General features: G+C 45.4%; 1 protein-coding gene and 1 pseudogene across 4 annotated transcripts; one reads left to right on the top strand and one right to left on the bottom strand.

The window, feature by feature from the left end:
- The first annotated feature begins 402 nt into the window (after positions 1-402).
- On the top strand, positions 403-15,106 carry LOC106611681 (mucin-22). 4 transcript variants are annotated; one of them, XM_045723897.1, is made up of 11 exons: positions 403-562; positions 936-1,090; positions 3,906-4,005; positions 4,099-4,206; positions 4,344-4,450; positions 4,616-4,730; positions 5,125-5,190; positions 10,732-10,921; positions 11,328-11,485; positions 11,604-12,431; positions 12,480-15,106. In XM_045723897.1, the coding sequence occupies exons 2-11, from the start codon at positions 945-947 to the stop codon at positions 14,082-14,084; spliced, it is 3,423 nt and encodes a 1,140-aa protein (XP_045579853.1). In that variant the 5' UTR covers positions 403-562; positions 936-944; the 3' UTR covers positions 14,085-15,106. The 4 variants fall into 4 exon arrangements, with proteins under 4 accessions (XP_045579853.1, XP_045579851.1, XP_045579852.1 ...); XM_045723895.1 differs by having other exon boundaries at positions 11,604-15,106; XM_045723896.1 differs by having other exon boundaries at positions 408-562; positions 972-1,090; positions 11,604-15,106.
- A 252-nt stretch (positions 15,107-15,358) lies between these two features.
- On the bottom strand, positions 15,359-18,050 carry LOC106611682 (cell cycle checkpoint control protein RAD9A-like; annotated as a pseudogene).
- Between the last annotated feature and the right edge of the window lie 2,643 nt (positions 18,051-20,693).

Genomic DNA, 20,693 nt, shown 5'->3' with positions numbered 1-20,693 from the left:
CTCTGAAGAGGCTTGTGAAACAGCAGTGTACTGTCGGCCTGGGTAGACATTGTCGCCATTTTGAATGTGGCAAAGTGCTATGCACTTACTTTCCAGTGCATATGAAAATATGGTATTATTCATCACACCACATTTACATTTTACATTTTCACCCTCCTATTATACAATGCTATTATACACAGTCACTTAGACACAGACACACACACACCAGTGGAGACTGGTGGGAGGAGCTATAGGAGGACGGGCTCATTTGTAATGGCTTGAATGGAATTAATGTGTGGTTTCCATATGTTTGATCTGTTTGATACCATTCCATTTATTCCATTCCAGCCATTACAATGAGCCCGTCCTCCTATAGCTCCTCCCACCAGCCACCACTGACACACACACACACACACACATATATATATACACACACAATAATGACTTCCCAATATGAGTTTGTGAGAGAGCAAGACTGAATAGCGGAAGTTTCTCTCTTTCTTTCCAATCTCGTTCAAACCAAACACTTCTCTCCAGCAAGCATTTCCCCCAGTCATCAAAGAGGAGAGAGAACTCAAAGGTATTTGATTTTACACCATTATACATCATTGTTACTTTATAACTACCGGGTGTGGTAACAGTCACAGTTAGTGTCGAGGCAGGATGCAGATAGGGCTTCACCTCTGCTTCCAACTTAATCTGTTGATGCTGTGGCTAGATTCTGTAGCACCACACTGTATGTATTGTGTTAAATGCCTTTATTTATGTAACAATAGGCTGTAGGTTTGATCTAAGTGTTTTAATATACAGGATAAGTCTTCTGTGTCGCACTTGTACTTGCTTTAGCTCTAACACACATAAAGTACAGATATACACAACGGAGACGGACACACTCTGGTACATCAATACAGAAGTGATGAGTATTTTTGTAACTGGGACCTCTCCTCTCTCAGTAGAGTAAGATGCTGAGTGTGTCCACTCTGACCCAGATGCCCCCCAGCGGAGAGGACAGTTCTGGTTCTGACAGGGGTTCAGAGGTCAGTGTTCCAACTCCAGCCACAGAGACAGACCGCTTCGGCTTCATCCTGGTGAATGGATCCACTGCCGGGTCAGTACGAAGCAGTCTCTAGCTTAGCAGCACTGAAAACCAGTTTCTGCTCTCTCTGTCTCTGTGTCTCTGTCTCTGTGTCTCTGTCTCTGTCTCTGTGTCTCTGTCTCTGTCTCTGTCTCTGTCTCTCTCTCTCTCTCTCTCTCTTATTTATTTATTTTTTAAAGCCCATGTACAGTCTTTGTCATTTTATTTTTAAATCACCACTGTGTGTTTATTTAGCGAAAATAACCCAAAAATATTTGTAATCATTTATTTCCCTTGACTTAAAAAATGTAACATTAACCTAACAAAGACAGTCGTGTAGGAATGAGGTTTGTGCAGTAAATGTAAATACATTTAAATAATTTGCTTTTTTATTATAATGGACTGATGGTACCTGCATCTGATGGTCATGGTGCTTTCAGGACAACTGGGAACTCGGAAAGAAACTAGGTCAAATCATGACGTCAGTGATCTTCAGGTCAGAAAGTCAGTGCTCAAGAAAGATGCCCGAGTTTCCGACTTCCCAGTTGTCTTGAACGCACTGAAGTTGGAAGTCGGAGATTTCCAAGTTCCCCGATGTTTAAAACACGGCATTCGTCGCAGCGGAGGGAAGGATGGAGAGAGCAGCAAATGGTTCACCTCTCACAGTCCCTGCTCTCTCCTTCCTTTCCTCCGGTGAGACTGACCAGAGAGAGGGCACACCGTCTTCCAAAAAGTGAAATATTCCTTGATATTAAAATAGACACGACGAGCTGCAGATAATAATAAAAATGCAGGGCTATCAAGACACTTGGTTACTTATTCATTGCAGCTGCAGCTCAAGTGGAAGTAGGGAGAAGCATGTTTTCTGTTTTGCAATAGTGTTGAATAAAACAGTGTTGAGAGTGCTGAATAAAAACCTAGGCATGAACTCACTCATTAAACAGCAGCTCTTTGCTGTATTCTTTGACAGTCTCTCTCTGGTCATGGTTTTAAAAGTAGTGAAATCTCACGTAGGCTTGTATCAAACTTTACTGTGGCCGGGGGTCGTGGAAGCTGTAGTAACTGTGATCGGAGCTATCCAATTGGCCAGCGCAGTAGACACACTGTATTTAGCCACAGATCTCCCGATCCCCGGACAAATTAAATAGATCAAAATGGGAACACTTTACCTTTGCCAGGGCTTCTGAATCAAGTGTACCTTTCATCAACAGTGCAACCCGGAAAAAATGCGTTGTTTGGTGATCGACTAGGATGCCTTGAAGATTGACCACTTGATCGCGATCGACCGGTTGGTTACCACTGATGTAGGCTTTAGGAAACAAATTTGAAGATATTTACATACACAGCCATGCTTGGCTGATAGGATGGTCTAGAGCCCACCCCCTTACCCAAATGAACAGTCATTGGTCTATTATAATCAGATCACATTGTGACATCACGATATGGCCAAAAGTTCCATCTCACCTGAACAGGCTGAAATTTCAGGTATTTTTTTCAAAAAGCTCTTACACAAATCAGAGGGGGTGCTTTGCTGCTAGAGGTACTGGTGACCTTCACAAAACAGATGGCATCATGAGGAAGGGAAATTATGTGGCTATATTGAAGCAACATCTCAAGACATCAGTCAGGAAGTTAAAGCTTGGTCGCAAATGGGTCTTCAAAATGGACAATGACCCCAAGCATACTTCCAAAGTTGTGGCAAAATGGCTTAAGGACAACAAAGTCAAGGTATTGGAGTGGCCATCACAAAGCCCTGACCTCAATCCTATAGAAAATGTGTGGGCAGAACTGAAAAAGCGTGTGCGAGCAAGGAGGCATACAAACCTGACTCAGTTACACCAGCTCTGTCAGGAGGAATGGGCCAAAATTCACCCAACTTATTGTGGGAAGCTTGTGGAAGGCAACCCGAAACGTTTGACCCAAGTTAAACAATTTAAAGGCAGTGCTACCAAATAATTATTGAGTGTATGTAAACTTCTGACCCACTGGAAATGTGATGAAAGAAATACGATCTAAAATAAATAATTCTCTCTACTATTATTCTGACATTTCATATTCTCAAAATAAAGTAGTGATCCTAACTGACCTAAGACAGGACATTTTTTACTAGGATTAAATGTCAGGAATTGTGAAAAACTGAGTTTAAATGTCTTTGGCTAAGGTGTATATAAACTTCCGACTTCAACTGTAGCTTTTACACAATTTCAGTGTTATTTTGACCTGTGTGGAAATATCCTAAAAAACAACAGCATGGAAATCACCTTTTTAACTGCACTTCCCTTTAAAGGATTGATTAGTTATGATAATAGAAACAAACTGGTAAACAGAAGGCACTAAAGACTCATCCTATAACTTGCAACTTCATGCAAAAAAACAGTTGTAGCACGAAAGATCACAGTTCAGCGTCACAGTACCTTTTTTTTATATATAGATACAAATGTAAGTCATTCTGTATTTAGTTCATAGAATAAACCCAGCTAATAACCTAACACAAATATAACAGACATCCTCTTAACAGTCATCTCCTACACTCTCTCACTCTGTGTCCTTGAACATCCTGACCTGTTGCTATGGAGATAGTCACACCGCCACCATGCGGTTTTCCTGTTTCCTGTGTATCTTTACGGTGTTTTCTTTCTCTGTGACGAGACATGAAGGTGCAGTTGACTCAACTCAGTACATTTTGGTAAATTGGCTGCCTTAGAGAGGACTTTGGTCCTCAGAAACAGGAAATAATCCAAGTGAGGAGTTAATTACCTGCCCTAGAAAGATACTGACTTGAAAATGTTATTATGACAGTTATGCTTAAAGCGATCACCTTAATTTGCTTATTTAATGTTGGTGTCAGGAGTGAAGGCCCGCCTCCTGAGCTCGTTAGACAGAGAGAGACTAAGTGGATCAACATCATCAGCCAATGGGATCGTGTCTTATTAAAGAAGTCCAGCAAGGTGTGTACTTGGCATTTTTGATGTAACCTCCTCTGGGACACCAGACCCAGGTATTTACTCTGGCATGATCCTTACTCTCCACCGGTCTCTCAGGTCAAAGAGCAGTGTCAGAAAGGCATCCCAGCATCCCTCAGGGCTAAATGTTGGCCACTGCTGTGTGGCGCCACAGACAGAATGCACCGCAACAAGGACCTCTACCAGGTAAGATAGAGCAAACAACTCAACTATATAGATAGAATCGTTTATTAGAACCTTACTGGGCCTTAATGGTATTCTTACCGTAAATATACAAATATTGCAGAGTAAAGTTATCAGGTAAATCTCTCTCCCTCTGTCAGACTCTGGACTCCAGGCCTGCCCTACAGAGCTGGGTGGACGTTATAGAGAGAGACTTAGACCGCCAGTTCCCCTTCCATGAGATGTTCCTCTCCAGAGATGGTCATGGGTAAAACAGCCTCATAATACTCCGTACTATTTATGGAACGATGATGACATACGACACATCTTTCTCCATCTCTCGTTCTTTGTGTAGTGTTGTATAAATATTGTCTGGTGTTATCCCGTCAGTGTTCTGGTTGTTCTGAGTGTTGTGTTGTGTGTGTGTGGGTAGGCAGCGTGGTCTGTTCCGGGTGCTGAAGGCCTTTACTCAGCTGAAGCCTGACGAGGGCTACTGTCAGGCCCAGGGACCTGTAGCAGCTGTACTGCTGATGAACATGCCTACAGAGGTACTGTTACAATCAGGGGCGCAACTATGGTTTTAGAAGTGGGGGGGACATATTTATTATGATTACTTATTGTTTATCCAGTCGGATAAACACTCCAAACAGCCTACCTGACCGCTCGGAGGTGTCCCATGGTCCTAAAGCACACCGTTGCCTTGTTTTGTATCACATTCCAATGATAAAATTGGGGGGATAGAAATGCAATTTCAGAATGTATGGGGGACATGCTCCCCCCCGTCCCCCGTCCCCAGTGAAATTGCACCCCTGGTTACAATCACCATCCATCCACCTGAACAACATGAAAGGACTGGATAGGTGGTAAGCTTGAGCTTTCCCTCCGTCACAGCCTGCAATAACCTTCCATCTCTCTTAATACCTTTGCTTTCCCCTCCTATAGGAGGCATTCTGGTGCCTGGTACAGATTAGTGAACAGTACCTCCCTGACTACTACAGCCCCCTGCTGGTAAGATAATGTTACTTACTGCTCATGGTCAATTAGTGATCCAAAGAGTACTCAGAGTGAAAACTGCATATGTACAGTACCAGTCAAAAGTTTGGACACACCTGGTCATTCCAGGGTTTTTCTTTATTTTTACTATTTTCTACATTATAGAACAATAGTGAAGACATCAAAACTATGAAATAACCCAAAAAGTGTTAAGAAAATCAAAATATATTTGATATTTGAGATTCTTCAAAGTCGCCAGCCTTCGCCTTGATGACAGGTTTGCACACTCTTGGCATTCTCTCAACCAGCTTCATGAGGTAGTCACCTGGAATGCATTTCAATGAACAAGTGTGCCTTGTTAAAAGTTATTCTGTGAAATTTCTTTCCTTCTTAATGAGTTTCAGGCAATCAGTTGTGTTGTGACAAGGTAGGGGTGTTATACAGAAGATGGCACTATTTGGTAAAAGACCAAGTGCTTATTATGGCAAGAACAGCTCAAATAAGCAAAGAGAAATGACAGTCCATCATTACTTTAAGACATGAAGGTCAGTCAATCCTGAACATTTCAGGAACTTTGAAAGTTTCAAGTGGAGTCGCAGAAACCATCAAGCGCTATGATGAAACTGCCTCTCGTGAGGACCGTCACAGGAAAGGAAGACCCAGAGCTACCTCTGCTGCAGAGGATAAGTTCATTAGAGTTACCAGCCTCAGAAATTGCAGCCCAAATAAATGCTTCACAGAGTTCAAGTAATAGACACATCTCAACATCAATTGTTCAGAGGAGATTGCGTGAATCAGGCATTCATGGTCGAATTGCTGCAAAGAAACCACTACTAAAGGATACAATAATAAGAAGAGACTTGCTTGGGCCAAGAAATATGAGCAATGGCCATTAGACCGGTGGAAATCTGTCTGTTGGTCTGACGAGTCCAAATTTGAGATTTTTTGGTTCCAACCGCTGTGTCTTTGTGAGACGCAGAGTAGGTGAACGGATGATCTCCGCATGTGTGGTTCCCACCATGAAGCATGGAGGTGGTGTGGGGGTGCTTTTCTGGTGAGACTCTCTGTGATTTATTTAGAATTCAAAGTACACTTAACCAGCATGGTTTGCATCTGGTGGGACTATTATTTGTTTTCAACAGGACAATGACCCAACACGCCTCCAGGCTGTGTAAGGGCTATTTGACCATAAAGGAGAGCATCTCTAACCTCTTTTGGGTAGGGGGCAGTATTTTGACGTCCGGATGAAAAGCGTGCTCGTAGTAAACTGCCTGCTACTCAGGCCCAGAAGGTAGGATATGCATATTATTAGTAGATTTGGATCGAAAACACTCTGAAGTTTCTAAAACTGTTTGAATGATGTCTGTGAGTATAACAGAACTCATATTGCAGGCAAAAACCTGAGAAAAAATCCAACCAGTAAGTGTGGAAATCTGAGGTTTGTAGTTTTTCAAGTGATTGCCTATCTAATATACAGTATCTGTGGGGTCATTTTGCACTTCCTAAGGCTTCCACTAGATGTCAACAGTCTTTAGAACGTTGTTTGGAATCAGATGACTGAGAAAATGACATGGGCTCAATCCACGCGCTCCCGTGAGAGTTAGGTGTGTTCCTTTTCATTTCTGAAGACAAAGGAATCGTCCGGTTGGAATATTATGGAAGATTTATAACAAAAACATCCTAAAGATTGATTCTAAACATCGTTTGACATGTTTCTACGAACTGTAATATAACTTTTTTGACTTTTTGTCTGAACTTACAGCGCGAGCACAGTGCATTTGGATTACGCGACTGAACGCGCGAACAAAATGGACATAAAGATTAACTTTATCGAACAAACCGAACATTTATTGTGGAACTGGGATTCCTGGGAGTGCATTCTGATGAAGATCATCAAAGGTAAGTGAATATTTATAATGTTATTTCTGACTTCTGTTGACTCCAAAATGGTGGGTATCTGTATGGCTTGTTTTGATGTCTAAGCGCTGTATTCAGATTATTGTAAAGTTTGCTTTCGCCGTAAAGCTTTTTTGAAATCTGACACAGCGGTTGCATTAAGGAGGAGTGTATCTATAATTCTTCGAATAACAGTTGTATATTTTATCAACATTTATGATGAGTATTTCTGTAACTTGATGTGCTCATTCACCGGAAGTTTTGGGAGGCAAAACATTTCTGAACATTACACGCCAATGTAAAATGTTTTTTTGGGGATATAAACATACATGTATTGTGTAACATGAAGTCCTATGAGTGCAATATGATGAAGATCATCAAAGGTTAGTGATTCATTTTAGCTGTATTTCTGGTTTTTGTGACGCCTCTCCTTGCTTGGAAAATGGCTGTGTGGTCTTTCTTGTCTAGGCGCTGTCCTAACATAATCTAATGTTATGCTTTCGCCGTAAAGCCTTTTTGAAATCTGACACTGGGGTTGGATTAACGAAAAGTGTATCTTTAAAATGGGATATAATAGTTGTATGTTTGAGAAATTTGAATTATGAGATTTTTGTTGTTTTGAATTTGGCGCCCTGCTATTTCACTGGCTGTTGGCGAGTGTGTCCCGCAGGTGGAGCTAGTGTCCCACATACCCCAGAGAGGCTAACCTTTCTGATTCTTGATTACAAGCAAAAATTAAAGCAGGAAGCACCAGTGACTCGGCCTACAAAAAAGTGGTCAGATGAAGCAGATGCTAAACTACAGGACTGTTTTCCTATCACAGACTGAAACATGTTCCGGGATTCTTCTGATGGCATTGAGGAGTTCACCACATCAGTCACTGGCTTTATCAATAAGGGCATCGAGGACGTTGTCCCCACAGTGTCTGTACGTACATACCCCAACCAGAAGCCATGGATTACAGGCAACATTGGCACTGAGCTAAAGGGCAGAGCTGCCGCTTTCAAGGAGCGGGACTCTAACCCGGAAGCTTACAAGAAATCCTGCTATGCCCTGCAACGAAACATCAAACAGGCAAAGCGTCAATACAGGGCTAAGATTGAATCATACTACACCGGCTCCGACGCTCGTCTTATGTGGCAGGGCTTGCAAACTATTACAGACTACAAAGGGAATCACAGCCGCAAGCTGCCCAGTGACACGAGCCTACCAGATGAGCTAAATCACTTCTATGCTTGCTTCGAGGCAAGCAACACTGAGGCATGCATGAGAGCACCAGCTGTTCCGGACGACTGTGTGATCACGCTCTCCGTAGCCGACGTGAGTAAGACCTTTAAACAGGTCAACATACACAAGGCTGCGGGGCCAGACGGATTACCAGGACATGTGCTCCGGGCATGTGCTGACCAACTGGCAGGTCTCTTCACCGACATTTTCAACATGTCCCTGATTTGAGTCTGTAATACCAACATGTTTCAAGCAGACCACCATAATCCCTGTGCCCAAGAACACAAAGGCAACCTGCCTAAATGACTACAGACCAGTAGCACTCATGTCCGTAGCCATGAAGTGCTTTGAAAGGCTGGTAATGGCTCACATCAACACCATTATCCCAGAAACCCTAGACCCACTCCAATTTGCATACCGCCCAAACAAATCCACAGATGATGCAATCTCTATTGCACTCCGCACTGCCCTTTCCCACCTGGACAAAAGGAACACTTATGTGAGAATGCTATTCATTGACTACAGCTCAGCGTTCAACACCATAGTACCCTCAAAGCTCATCACTAAGCTAAGGATCCTGGGACTAAACACCTCCCTCTGCAACTGGATCCTGGACTTCCTGACGGGCCGCCCCCAGGTGGTGAGGGTAGGTAGCAACACATCTGCCACGCTGATCCTCAACACTGGAGCCCCCCAGGGGTGCGTGCTCAGTCCCCTCCTGTACTCCCTGTTCACCCACGACTGCATGGCCAGGCACGACTCCAACACCATCATTAAGTTTGCAGACGACACAACAGTGGTAGGCCTGATCACCGACAATGACGAGGCAGCCTATAAGGAGGAAGTCAGAGACCTGGCCGAGTGGTGCTAGAATAACAACCTATCCCTCAATGTAACCAAGACTAAGGAGATGATTGTGGACTAGAGGAAAAGGAGGACCGAGCATGCCCCCATTCTCATCGACGGGGCTGTAGTGGAGCAGGTTGAGAGCTTCAAGTTCCTTGGTGTCCACATCACCAACAAACTAGAATGGTCCAAACACACCAAGACAGTCGTGAAGAGGGCACGGCAAAGCCTATTCCCCCTCAAGAAACTAAAAAGATTTGGCATGGGTCCTGAGATCCTCAAAAGGTTCTACAGCTGCAACATCGAGAGCATCCTGACTGGTTGCGTCACTGCCTGGTATGGCAATTGCTCGGCCTCTGACCGCAAGGCACTACAGTGGGTAGTGCGTACGGCCCAGTACATCTCTGGGGCTAAGCTGTCTGCCATCCAGGACCTCTACACCAGGCGGTGTCAGAGGAAGGCCATAAAAATTGTCAAAGACCCCAGCCACCCCAGTCATAGACTTTTCTCTCTACTACCACATGGCAAGCGGTACCAGAGTGCCATAAGACTCCTGAACAGGTAATCAAATGACTACCTGGACTATTTGCAGTGCGTGCGTGCGTGCCCCCCCCCGCAAACCCCTTTTTTACGCTGCTGCTACTCTCTGTTTTATCATATATGCACAGTCACTTTAACTATACATTCATGTACGTATGTACATATTACCTCAATTGGCCCGACCAACCAGTGCTCCCGCACATTGGCTAACTGGGCTATCTGCATTGTGTCCCGCCACCCACCACCCGCCAACCCCTCTTTACGCTACTCTCTGTTCATCATATATGCATAGTCACTTTAACCACATCTACATGTACATACTACCTCAATCAGCCTGACTAATCAGTGTCTGTACGTAGCCTCACTACTTTTATAGCCTCGCTACTGTATATAGCCTTGCTACTGTTTTTCACTGTCTTTTTACTGTTGTTTTTATTTCTTTACTTACCCATTGTTCACCTAATACCTTTTTTACACTATTGATTAGAGCCTGTAAGTAAGCATTTCACTGTAAGGTCTACACCTGTTGTATTCGGTGCACGTGACAAATAAACTTTGATTTGATTTGAGTGGTGCATCAGATGACCTGGCCTACACAATCACCCGACCTCAACCCAATTGAGATGGTTTGGGATAAGTTGGACCGCAGAGTGAAGGATAAGCAACCAACAAGTGCTCAGCATATGTAGGAACTCCTTCAAGAATGTTGGAAAAGCATTCCAGGTGAAGCTGATTGAGAGAATGCCAAGAGTGTGCAAATCTGTCATCAAGGAAAAGTGTGGCTACTTTGAAGAATCTCAAATATAAAATATATTTTGATTTGTTTAATGCTTTTTTTGGTTACTACATGATTCCATATGTTTTATTTCCTAGTTTTGATGTCTTCACTATTATTCTTCTATGTAGAAAATAGTATAAATAAGTAGGTGTGTCCAAACTTTTGACTGTTACTGTACATCAATGTTTTTCATCAGCAAGGGGTTTGGTTGTTGTAACATAGCTGAATAGCATTTCTCCAGATACTTGTCTCTCTAATGTTTTCTGTAGGAGGGGGTTCTCTTTGACGCGGCCATGCTGACCTGGGTGCTGAAGAAGACGTGTCCCGCAACTCACAAGCATCTGCAGAGACACGGCGTGGAGCCTCTGATGTTCGCCACCGATTGGCTGATGTGCCTGTTCACACGCCACCTGCCATTCAACACCCTCCTCCGAGTCTGGGACCTGTTCTTCTGCTACGGTCTGTTAATGAAGGAGGGAATGAATGAATTAATCTAGCCATCTGTCTATACATTCATCTATGTTCTCCAGTATCTGTCTGTCTGTCTATCTGTCTGTCTGTCTGTCTGTCTGTCTGTCTGTCTGTCTGTCTGTCTGTCTGTCTGTCTGTCTGTCTGTCTGTCTGTCTGTCTGTCTGTCTGTCTGTCTGTCTGTCTGTCTGTCTGTCTGTCTGTCTGTCTGTCTCGTCTGTCTGTCTGTCTGTCTGTCTGTCTGTCTGTCTGTCTGTCTGTCTGTCTGTCTGTCTGTCTGTCTGTCTGTCTGTCTGTCTGTCTGTCTGTCTGTCTGTCTGTCTGTCTGTCTGTCTGTCTGTCTGTCTGTCACATATCCTGTGTGTCGTTCTCATGCTCTCCATCCCCCTCCATCAGGAGTGCGTGTGTTGTTCCAGGTGGCGGTTGTGTTGGTGCGCAGGGCTCTGGGCCGGGTGGAGCAGAGGGAGGAGTGCGAGGGCCAGATGGAGACTCTGGAGAGGCTGAGGGGTGTGAGGGAGCAGGTGCAGCAGGAGGACGATACCTTCATCGGAGAGGTCAGACACCTGGCCTCATGTACACCGGTTATACTTGAACTATCCTACCATGCATGTACAATACACATGTGTTACCCCACTTTTACCAACTCTCCATCTCCCTTTCACCCCCACCCAGGTGTGTTCTGTCCCCCTTTCGGGTAAGGATCTGGAGAGGCAGACGGAGAAAGAGCTGGAGAAGTGGAGGAAAGAACGGCCTGCCTCCACCTTTGATCCCCGGGGTCGTTGCCACGGATATCGGATGGCGTGGGCGAGGGCTCGAGAGAGGGAGGAGGAGAGGAACAGAAAAGAGAGGGCGAAAGGGAACCTGCCCATCCCACCGATTCGCTCGCCCTCCGTGCTCTCGCTCTCTCCCTCGCTCCTCCGCAAGAGGTGGAAGAGAGGGAGCAAAACAGACACAGGGGAGTGGGAGGGGGGAGGCAGAGAGGTGAGGAAGGTTTCAAAGGAGGTGTGGAAGGAGAGAAGCGAGGGAGGGGTACTGCGGAGAGGAAGTGAGATGGATGGTAGTCCAGTGAGGGCTCAGGGTGTTCCACCTCCTGCTACAGAGGACAGGGAACCAGTGGAACTGAGAGAACCATTAGAACACAAAGAACCATCAGAACAGGACAGAACCCAAAAGACCCAGATGACCCCAGATTCAGCCGGAGTAGCATCCCAGCAGCGTGAGCTCACCTCTGACCCTCACGTCACCTCACAGGGCCAGGAGGAGGAGCAGGGTGGTTTCAGCGAGACACAGGCCTCTGAGCAGCACGGCGACTGGCAGTCACAGGAAACTAACCACAGTAAAGGCTCCATGGAAACACAGGAAGTACTGAACAAACAGTCAACAGAGAGTGCACGTATCATCACAGAACACATAGTGACAGAGACAAAGGGTGAGGCAGAGGAACGCAAGGAGACAGAGACACATGCAGAAGCCAAGACAGAGGAGGAAACAGTGACAGAGATCCAGATTCATACAGAAGCCAAGACAGAGGAGGAAACAGTGACAGAGATCCAGATTCATACAGAAGCCAAGACAGAGGAGGAAACAGTGACAGAGATCCAGATTCATACAGAAGCCAAGACAGAGGAGGAAACAGTGACAGAGATCCAGATTCATACAGAAGCCAAGACAGAGGAGGAAACAGTGACAGAGATCCAGATTCATACAGAAGCCAAGACAGAGGAGGAAATGGAGGCTGAGGTACAGAAAGGACAACACACAGATAAAAGTGTAGAGACAGAGACAGATATGAGGTCAAAAACAGAGACCCAAACAGATGTTAATGCAGACACTGAGACAGACACTGAGACCGACACGCAACAAGAGGCAGATATAAACTTAGAGGCAGAAACAGACATTAGGTCACTGAGAGAGAGAGACAAAGAGACGAACACAGAGACTGATACCAACAAGGAGATAGAGGCGCGTACCGAGACACAGTCACACAAAGGGACAGAAATGGAGACACACACGGACAAAAAATCTGAGGCAGAGAGACAAACAAAGGTAGAAACGGAGGTAAAGGCACATATAGAAACAGAGACACAGGGAGAAAATGAGTCAGCGATGCACATAGAGGCAGACACAAGAGTAGAGGCAGACTTGGGGTCACAGATGGAGGCTGATACACACATAGAGACAGAGAAAGAGTCAGAGAAAGAGGTAGGGACAGAGACGGTCACAGAGGAAACCACTGACACAGGGATAGAGGAAGCCACTGACACAGGGACCGAGGAAGCCACTGATACAAGCACAGGGACAGAGGAAGCCACTGATACAAGCACAGGGATAGAGGAAGCCACTGATGCAAGCACAGGGATAGAGGAAGCCACTGACACAAACACAGGGATAGAGGAAGCCACTGACACAAACACAGGGATAGAGGAAGCCACTGACACAAACACAGGGATAGAGGAAGCCACTGATACAAGCACAGGGACAGAGGAAGCCACTGATACAAGCACAGGGATAGAGGAAGCCACTGACACAGGGATAAAGGAAGCCACTGATACAAACACAGGGATAGAGGAAGCCACTGACACAAACACAGGGATAGAGGAAGCCACTGACACAGGGATAGAGGAAGCCACTGACACAAACACAGGGACAGAGGAAGCCACTGACACAAACACAGGGACAGAGGAAGCCACTGACACAAACACAAGGATAGAGGAAGCCACTGACACAAACACAGGGATAGAGGAAGCCACTGACACAGGGATCGAGGAAGCAACTGACACAAACACAGGGATAGAGGAAGCCACTGACACAAGCACAGGGATAGAGGAAGCCACTGGCCCAAGCACAGGGATAGAGGCGGTCATAGCGTCCCCAAATGAAATTCAGACACACACAGAGACAGCATCAAAGATAGAGGTACAATACACAGAGCCCTCTAGGATAACACCAGCCAATCAGAGCCAGGTTTCTCCAGAGTTGACCTCAGGCCAAGACCGAACAGGTCAAGACCAGAAGATTCCTGAAGAACCCCAGGGTCCAGTCACCATCCATCCAGAGGAGAATCAGGAGACCCAGAACGTCAGAGAGAGTGAAGGAGAGAAAGAAGAGGAAGCATTGACATTTCCCTCTCAGGAAGCAGGAAGCCTCAACTGACATCCTTCCACCATCGCATCAGGGGGAATCACTGAAAGCTGAACTCCCTCTCATACCTGGCAACCCAAAGTCCCAAAGTAAGAGTGAAAAGAGTGAGTCTCCACATCCTGCAGACTCAAAGGCTGGATCTGGCAAGCCATTATCCACACACACGGATGTCTCCTCCCAAAAGACTCAGGCCCGTGATGGACCTTGGGCAACCCCTTCTGGAGACTTCGGGCTCTGCAAGTCCTCCAGCTCCCGGAAGCTCACTCGGAGGCTCTCTGAGGATCTCTTCACCGACCCCAACCAATCACAACCCACCTTCACACACTCTAACCAATCAAATGCAGGCCTCATTCAGTTCGACCAACCACAACCTAACAACACAGCTCCAACTCAGGTACCAAAACACCCAGAATCACCCCGACATGTCACAGGGAGCATCCCAGGCACTGTCCCACCTCAGACTGTGTCCAAACCATGCAGAGGACCAACTGACACCCCCAGGCTATTTGGTCTCTTCCGCAGGCTCAAAGGGGAGCAGCCCAAACAGGACAGGAAGAAAGGGGAACCTAAAGTCCCTGTCCCCAGAATCCTAATCCAGGACTTTAGTGACGGGACAGGTGAGGGGCGCACGGTCAGGGGGGAGGAAGATGAGGAGCTGAGCTCCAGAGAGAGGAGGAGGAGACGGAGGGAGCAGGAGAGGAGGGAGAAAGAGGAGGAGAAGTTACGGAAGAAGAGGGAGAAGGAGATGGAAAAAGAGGAGAAAGAGAGAAAGAGGGAGAGGAGGAAGCCTCAGACGAGAGGGAAGAGTTTTCAGGTGCAACACAGCAATGTCCCCCTCCCCGAAAACAGCGGCTCACAGACATTTGGTTCCAAAAGAAACTCTACTCCGTCTACGGAGACATACTTTTAACAAGCAAGGAAAGAAATCGACATCTAAAAATATCTTACAAACCACAAAAATTACCCAGAAAACATTTCCTTCAATTGTAGACTTTTCTGGAATGTAAATAAAACAATTATTTTTTCTAACTCAGGAAAATAGTGTTTGTTTTATTCTAGGGCTTGTGTACATTGATCATTGACATGCCAACATAAACAGGAAGTGCTTGTTGTCCAATTCCTCATAACTCCGGAGTCCCCAGAGTGATGTCATCCTCATCATGGTCCAATAAAAAGGCTGAATGTCCCGTCACTGTCCCTCATCTCTTTAAATATTTGTCCTCAAAGGGATTCCATAAGTGGTGTGAAATGGATTTACACAGTGCTCCTGTTCCACCACCCCAATGTCACAGCGATGCTGCTGGGGTATCATCCTCGCTGTCGCTGGCCAGCACTTCCTGGCTCTTGATCGTTTGATTGGTCAGTTGAGAATCAGTGGGACAGACTGACCCGAAAAACAGGGAGCGGAACAGAGCAGGGATGGAGAGGGAGAGAGGGGGAGAGATTTGATTCGATTTAAGTGGGAGAGCAAGAGAGGGGTTGGTCTTACATTTTGAACCCAGCAGTTGTGTAACTCAGCCCTTTGACAACAAAGCTCACCTTTTTACTGGGAGGTCTTTCAGTGTCCTCTGTCTCTTCCTCCTCTTCCTTGCACTGTGATAAGCTACATGCGGCTGGGTTGTGATTGGGCGAGGGGGTCCGAGCTGCGGGTGCATCGGAGGGACCCGCTAATTCACTGGTCTCCATGGCGATGAGGTAGGAGTCGATGTTGCCACACATTGAGTTGTCAGGGGCTGGCAGCGAGCGAGCTCTGGGGAAAGAGGAGAGGATTCTGGGTAAAGAGCAGGGTCCTGTACAAAGAGGTATGACTGAGTGTTTAACAGTTAATGTTCATTTACCGTTTTGTGTTGTTGATGTTATGGTTAAGGAGGTTGGAGTTTCAGAGAGTGGCGAGCACGAAGTTCACCTCCAGAACACGGTTTGTTACACTTAACACCACGAGGCAGACAAAAACAGACACACACACAAATTAGTCATACACAGGAAACACAAAATATCCTAATAACTTAATATTCATATGTGTCCATTGTCCCCCCCCCCTCCCCCACTTTTACGCTGCTGCTACTCTCTGTTTATTATCTATGCATAGTCACTTTAACTCTATCTACATGTACATATTACCTCAATTACCTCGACTAACTGGTGCCCCCGCACATTGACTCTGTACTGGTACCCCCTGTATATAGCCTCACTACTGTTATTTTATTGTTGCTCTTTAATTATTTGTTATTTTTCAATTTTCTTTTTTTTATTATTATTTTTTTCAGTTTATTTTGTAAATACTTTCTTAACACTTATTTTTCTTGTTGGATTGTTGGTTAGAGTCACGTTGGTATAAATGATTCGCGAGACAGACACAGGAATGCGTAATAGGAGTCTATTATACCCAAATCACGGTGTGCCATGTAAAAGCACGGGGACGAAGACCAAACAAACACTACAAAAAACACAGGGTTGAACCCAAACAGAAGAGTGAGGAGTACCTTGAATAAATAACACACGCACACAATGATTAAGACACGGGATGAGACCCGTAATCATCTGATCAATCCACAAGAGCACGAAAGCCCAAAACACACAGCACAAGTACTCACACGCAACAACCAACAGATATTGGAACAAAAAACGACAGCCCAATGGAAACCAAAGGGCACACTTATACAAGTACAATCAGTGGGAATAGGGGCCAGGTGTGTGCAATGAAAGTTCCAGAGGGATCCGTGACAATTAGGGGCTTGGAAGTAAGCATTTCACCTGTTGTATTCGGCGCATGTGACAAATAAAATTTGATTTGATTTGAATATGTATCCTTACCTGCCTAGCTCATCAAAATACAACGAGACAGGAAGACCTGTGGATTCTGCAAACACCGGCAAGCCTTGAAAGACAAGGTAACACTTCATTAAGTAGCCTGCTATGATGCCTTTAAATCACTTATGACATGGCAAGCCAGATTATAACAACAGTAGTAACCCATTTGACAAGTGACATAACTCTACATACCCTCTGCTCCTTTAGGCAGAAGGTTATGCTGGTCTGAGCTCCGACAGCAAAGTGGTCAAACTCATCAGAATTCAGACACAGTTCAGTCAGCATGGCTTTTGATTTCTCTGAGAGAGAGAGAGAGAGAGAGAGAGAGGGGGGGGGGGGAATATTAAAAACATTACTATAATTTTACAAAATATGGTTCTTGACTTATTAAAAAATATATATATTTACTCACTTCAATAGGGCCGAAAATAAAAACAGTTTCTCCTCACCTGCCTCGTCATCTACGTGGTTCCTGAACCACACTCATTCTCCACTCACTGACACGCTCACCTCTTCCAGAGAGGAAGGGAAGTGCAGCACTGTGTCAACCACAACCTGGAGGACAAAAAGAAGGAAAACCAAAGAGCCGCTTTCGAGGGAAGATCTGAGGAGAAGAACGTTGACAGACTGATAGAGATTGAGAGAGAGGGAGAGAGAGCACGAGAGAGAGAGAGAGAGAGAGAGAGAAGGAGAGAGAGAAATGTGCTGACCAGGGCTGGGGCGCGAAGCACGTTGGCACGGCGCTCTTTATCAAACACGGCCTGCAGACTCTCACTGTCCTGGAATGACAGGTTGTGTGTCTTCAGCCGCCCATCGGCTCACACACACACACACACACACACACACACACACACACACACACACACAATATGCCATAGTTAGGGGAAAGCGAATGGTGCGAAGAGGTTTAAAGCGGTTGACTCTCTTTAGATCAAACTGCTCTATGGTTTTACGGCACGTTTCCAGTCTGTACCATGTTTGCACTGCAGGTTGAAGGTGAGACTCTTCCATCCAGCTCATTGTGACACTTCTCTACTGTTTTCTCCGGAGACGACAGGGGCCTGAACACTGTCTGCACACACTGGGAGAAAGGTCGGGTAAGTACAAATGACAAATATATCAGTACACTATGATACAATCAATGTGTCTCTGGACCTTGATGTCCATCTTGCAGCGAAAAGCATGTCCACAGGGAATGGTGTACCTGAATGGGCAAGACAAAAGATTTATGTGCTTTTGAACGGGGTATGGTAGTAGGTGCCAGGCTCACCGGTTTGAGTGTCAAGAACTCAAATCAAATCAAATCAAATGTTATTAGTCACATGTGCCGAATACAACAGGTGTAGACCTTACAGTGAAATGCTTACTTACAAGCCCCTAACCAACAATGCAGTTTAAAAAAATAAGAATAAAAAATAAAAGTAACAAGTAGTTAAAGAGCAGCAGTAAAATAACAATAGCGAGAATATATACAGGCGGTACCAGTACAGAGTCAATGTGCGGGGGCACCAGTTAGTCGAGGTAATTGAGGTAATATGCACATGTAGGTAGAGTTCTTAAAGTGACTATGCATAGATAATAACATAAAAGAGGGGGGGTCAATGCAATTTTTAGGGCCTTCCTCTGACACCGCCTGGTATAGAGGTCCTGCATGGCAGGAAGCTTGGCCCCAGTGATGTACTGGGCCGTACGCACTACCCTCTGTAGTGCCTTGCGGTCGGAGGCCGAGCAGTTGCCATACCAGGCAGTGATGCAACCAGTCAGGATGCTCTCGATGGTGCAGCTGTAGAACCTTTTGAGGATCTGAGGACCCATGCCAAATCTTTCCAGTCTCCTAAGGGGGAATAGGTTTTGTCGTGCCCTCTTCACGACTGTCGTGGTGTGCTTGGACCATGTTAGTTTAGTTTGTTGGTGATGTGGACACCAAGGAACTTGAAGCTCTCAACCTGCTCCACTGTTAGGGCTTTATGTAGGCCCTAACAGTTTGAGGGCACCGTTTGTCACCGTTATAGTGCGAACAATGTATTGTTTAGTGTTCTGTGGCTTTGCTGGCATGCAGCAAACCCCCCCCCCCCAGAAAATGGTTTGCCCCACCAAGATTTACATGCTAAAATTGCCACTTGCAAGGAGTCATCAGGCCAGGTAGTCCTGAGGCATGGTCCTAGGGTTCAGAAGGGGAGGGAGAAAGAGAGAATTAGAGTGAGCATACTTAAATTCACACAGGACCACAGATCAGACAGGATAATTAAACCAGATATACAGACTGACCCTAGCCTCCCGGGCACATAGACAACTGCAGCATAGATCAACCTGGTCTCAGCGGAAAACGTATTATATGTTACTAAAATCTGTGCTACTCCATTTAGTTTGATATGTTATATTAGGTTACATTACATAATATGATATGTAGGACGTGTAGTATGTTACAAATTCCAATAGGTATGATGTGTTACAAATTCCAATTTGTTGTTTCTAATGGTGGCTAAGTGGCTAATGCTAATGTTAGCTAGGTTAGGGTTAAGGTTAGAGTTAATGTTAGGAGTGTGGCAAAGAAGGGGGTCGAGTGATAAATGGCAGATATGTGAGGGCAGAACTAATAAACGGGCTCTGCCCGATCACTAAAATGGCCACCCCGATCAGAACTACAGACCACAAAATGGCCGACTGCCAAAACTACAATTCCCAGAAGCAAGGGGAACCCTCAGAAGGTGGAGCCGACCCACAGATAAAAGGTCAATTAAAACCAGGAAGAGAGAGAGAGGGCGGGAAGGATCTATGAACCATAGAGAAAGAGACAATCTACATTGGTTGGATTTACCGTGTACGAGCTGGACTGTTTTGGACTTACCTGTTGGCGTTTAGACCTGGACCTACCGAGAACCAGATTTGTGTACCGAACCCTGCTATCCTTGACCTTACCTGCGGCCTGGGTGGACCAGGACAGCGAAACAAACACACAGGTACTGTCATGTTCGAAAGAACTTTCATTCTGGGCTGACTTTGGTGACAGTTTCCCACTTAATTTGTGACAAACGCTCCTAACTTTGAAGAGGTTTGCCACAGGAGTAAGGTTAAAGGGTTAAGTTTAGGGTTAGGGGAAGGGTTAGCTAACATGCTAAGTAGATCAATGCTAAGATAACATGCTAAGTTGTAACAAGTCTACTGAACAAAAATATTAAGGCAACATGCTATAATTTCAATGATTTTACTGAATTACAGTTCATATAAGGAAATCAGTCAATTGAAATAAATTAATTACGCCCTAATCTATGGATTTCACATAACTGGGCAGCGGCGCAGCCATGGACGGGCCTGGGAGGGCATAGGCCCACCCACTGGGGAGCAAGGCCCAGCCAATCAAAATGAGTTTTTCCCCACAAAAGAGCTTTATTACAGACAGAAATGCTCCTCAGTTTCATCAGCTGTCCAGGTGACTGGTCTCAGACGATCCCGCAGGTCAAGAAGCTGGATGTGGAGGTCCTGGTCTGGCGTGGTTACACATGGTTTGCTGTTGTTAGGCCGGTTGGACGTACTAACAAATTCTCTAAAACTACGTTGGCTTGTGGCAGAGAAATTAACATTCAATTCACTGGCAACAGCTCTGGTGGACATTCCTGCAGTCAGCATGCCAATTGCACATCCCGTCAAAACTTGAGACATCTGTGGCATTGTGTTGTGTGACAAAACTGCACATTTTAGAGTGACCTTTTATTGTCCCCAGCACAAGGTGCACCTGTGTAACCTGTGTAACAAATTATAGCAAAACATTTGAGAGAAATAAGCTTTTTGTGCGTATGGAAAAGTTCTGGG

Source organism: Salmo salar, chromosome ssa09, assembly GCF_905237065.1.
Source record: "Salmo salar chromosome ssa09, Ssal_v3.1, whole genome shotgun sequence".
NCBI classification, from domain to species: domain Eukaryota; kingdom Metazoa; phylum Chordata; class Actinopteri; order Salmoniformes; family Salmonidae; genus Salmo; species Salmo salar.
This window is presented reverse-complemented; position numbering and strand designations above follow the sequence as displayed.

Coding starts and splice junctions, on each gene's coding strand:
- LOC106611681 (XM_045723895.1), top strand. CDS start 945: ATGCTGAGTGTGTCCACTCTGACCCAGATGCCCCCCAGCGGAGAGGAC. Junction 4,006..4,098: donor TATTAAAGAAGTCCAGCAAG/GTGTGTACTTGG, acceptor CCGGTCTCTCAG/GTCAAAGAGCAGTGTCAGAA. Junction 11,486..11,603: donor ACGATACCTTCATCGGAGAG/GTCAGACACCTG, acceptor ACCCCCACCCAG/GTGTGTTCTGTCCCCCTTTC.